Below are 539 nucleotides of genomic sequence, written 5' to 3'. Positions count from 1 at the left end.
CGTAGCGTGTCAGGCGATTATCGCCGATCCCAAGACGGACCACAGACTGGGCAAAGTCGGGAGATGAGCATATAAAAGCTTTTAGCTTCTCGTGTACTTAGTACAATTAGGATCTATCTATGTACAACCCCGGCATGCAGTTTGAAAAGGTATCATTTTACTGTTTTGAAAGAAAACAGGAAATGGAATTCTGACTTCTGATGAAATATCTCTCTCTTTTTTTTTTCTTTAAATAAATGAGGTTAGGGAAAATAGACAAATTGTTCTGATTAGCTCTGAGTTGGCAAATCCGACTTTTTGTCATTGTGTTTGGCTTTGTGTTGAGAAGGGAGTGTTACACAAAGGCTCTGCAAATTCCTCTTTTACTGAGGGCCTGAAGTACAGCTTGCTCCGGGGCTGGCTTGTTGCTCCTTCACAGTCTAGCCTACAACTGAATTATTTAAAAACTAAATCCAAATGGAAACTTAAACCAACCGTTTTTTTTATTCAATTATTGAAGTAACCTAGAAAAAGTGAAGCGTTACAACATAAATGGTATT

At 38.4% G+C, this 539-nt stretch overlaps 1 protein-coding gene across 1 annotated transcript in view; it reads left to right on the top strand.

Moving 5' to 3' along the window:
• The window catches only part of LOC104276737 (chromosome unknown open reading frame, human C14orf166), a gene marked incomplete at its 5' end in the record, with an annotated part of 10,641 nt that extends 10,574 nt beyond the window's left edge, over positions 1 to 67 (top strand). The window contains one exon of the mRNA XM_009873157.1: positions 1 to 67. This exon is cut by the window's left edge and continues 112 nt beyond it. Within this exon, the coding sequence (XP_009871459.1) occupies positions 1 to 67 (67 nt within the window).
• Between the last annotated feature and the right edge of the window lie 472 nt (positions 68 to 539).

The sequence above is a fragment of the Apaloderma vittatum genome, unplaced genomic scaffold (assembly GCF_000703405.1).
Source record: "Apaloderma vittatum isolate BGI_N311 unplaced genomic scaffold, ASM70340v1 scaffold26527, whole genome shotgun sequence".
NCBI lineage: Eukaryota > Metazoa > Chordata > Aves > Trogoniformes > Trogonidae > Apaloderma > Apaloderma vittatum.
The sequence above is the reverse complement of the archived record's forward strand: the minus strand, read 5'-3'. Positions and strand labels throughout refer to the sequence as shown.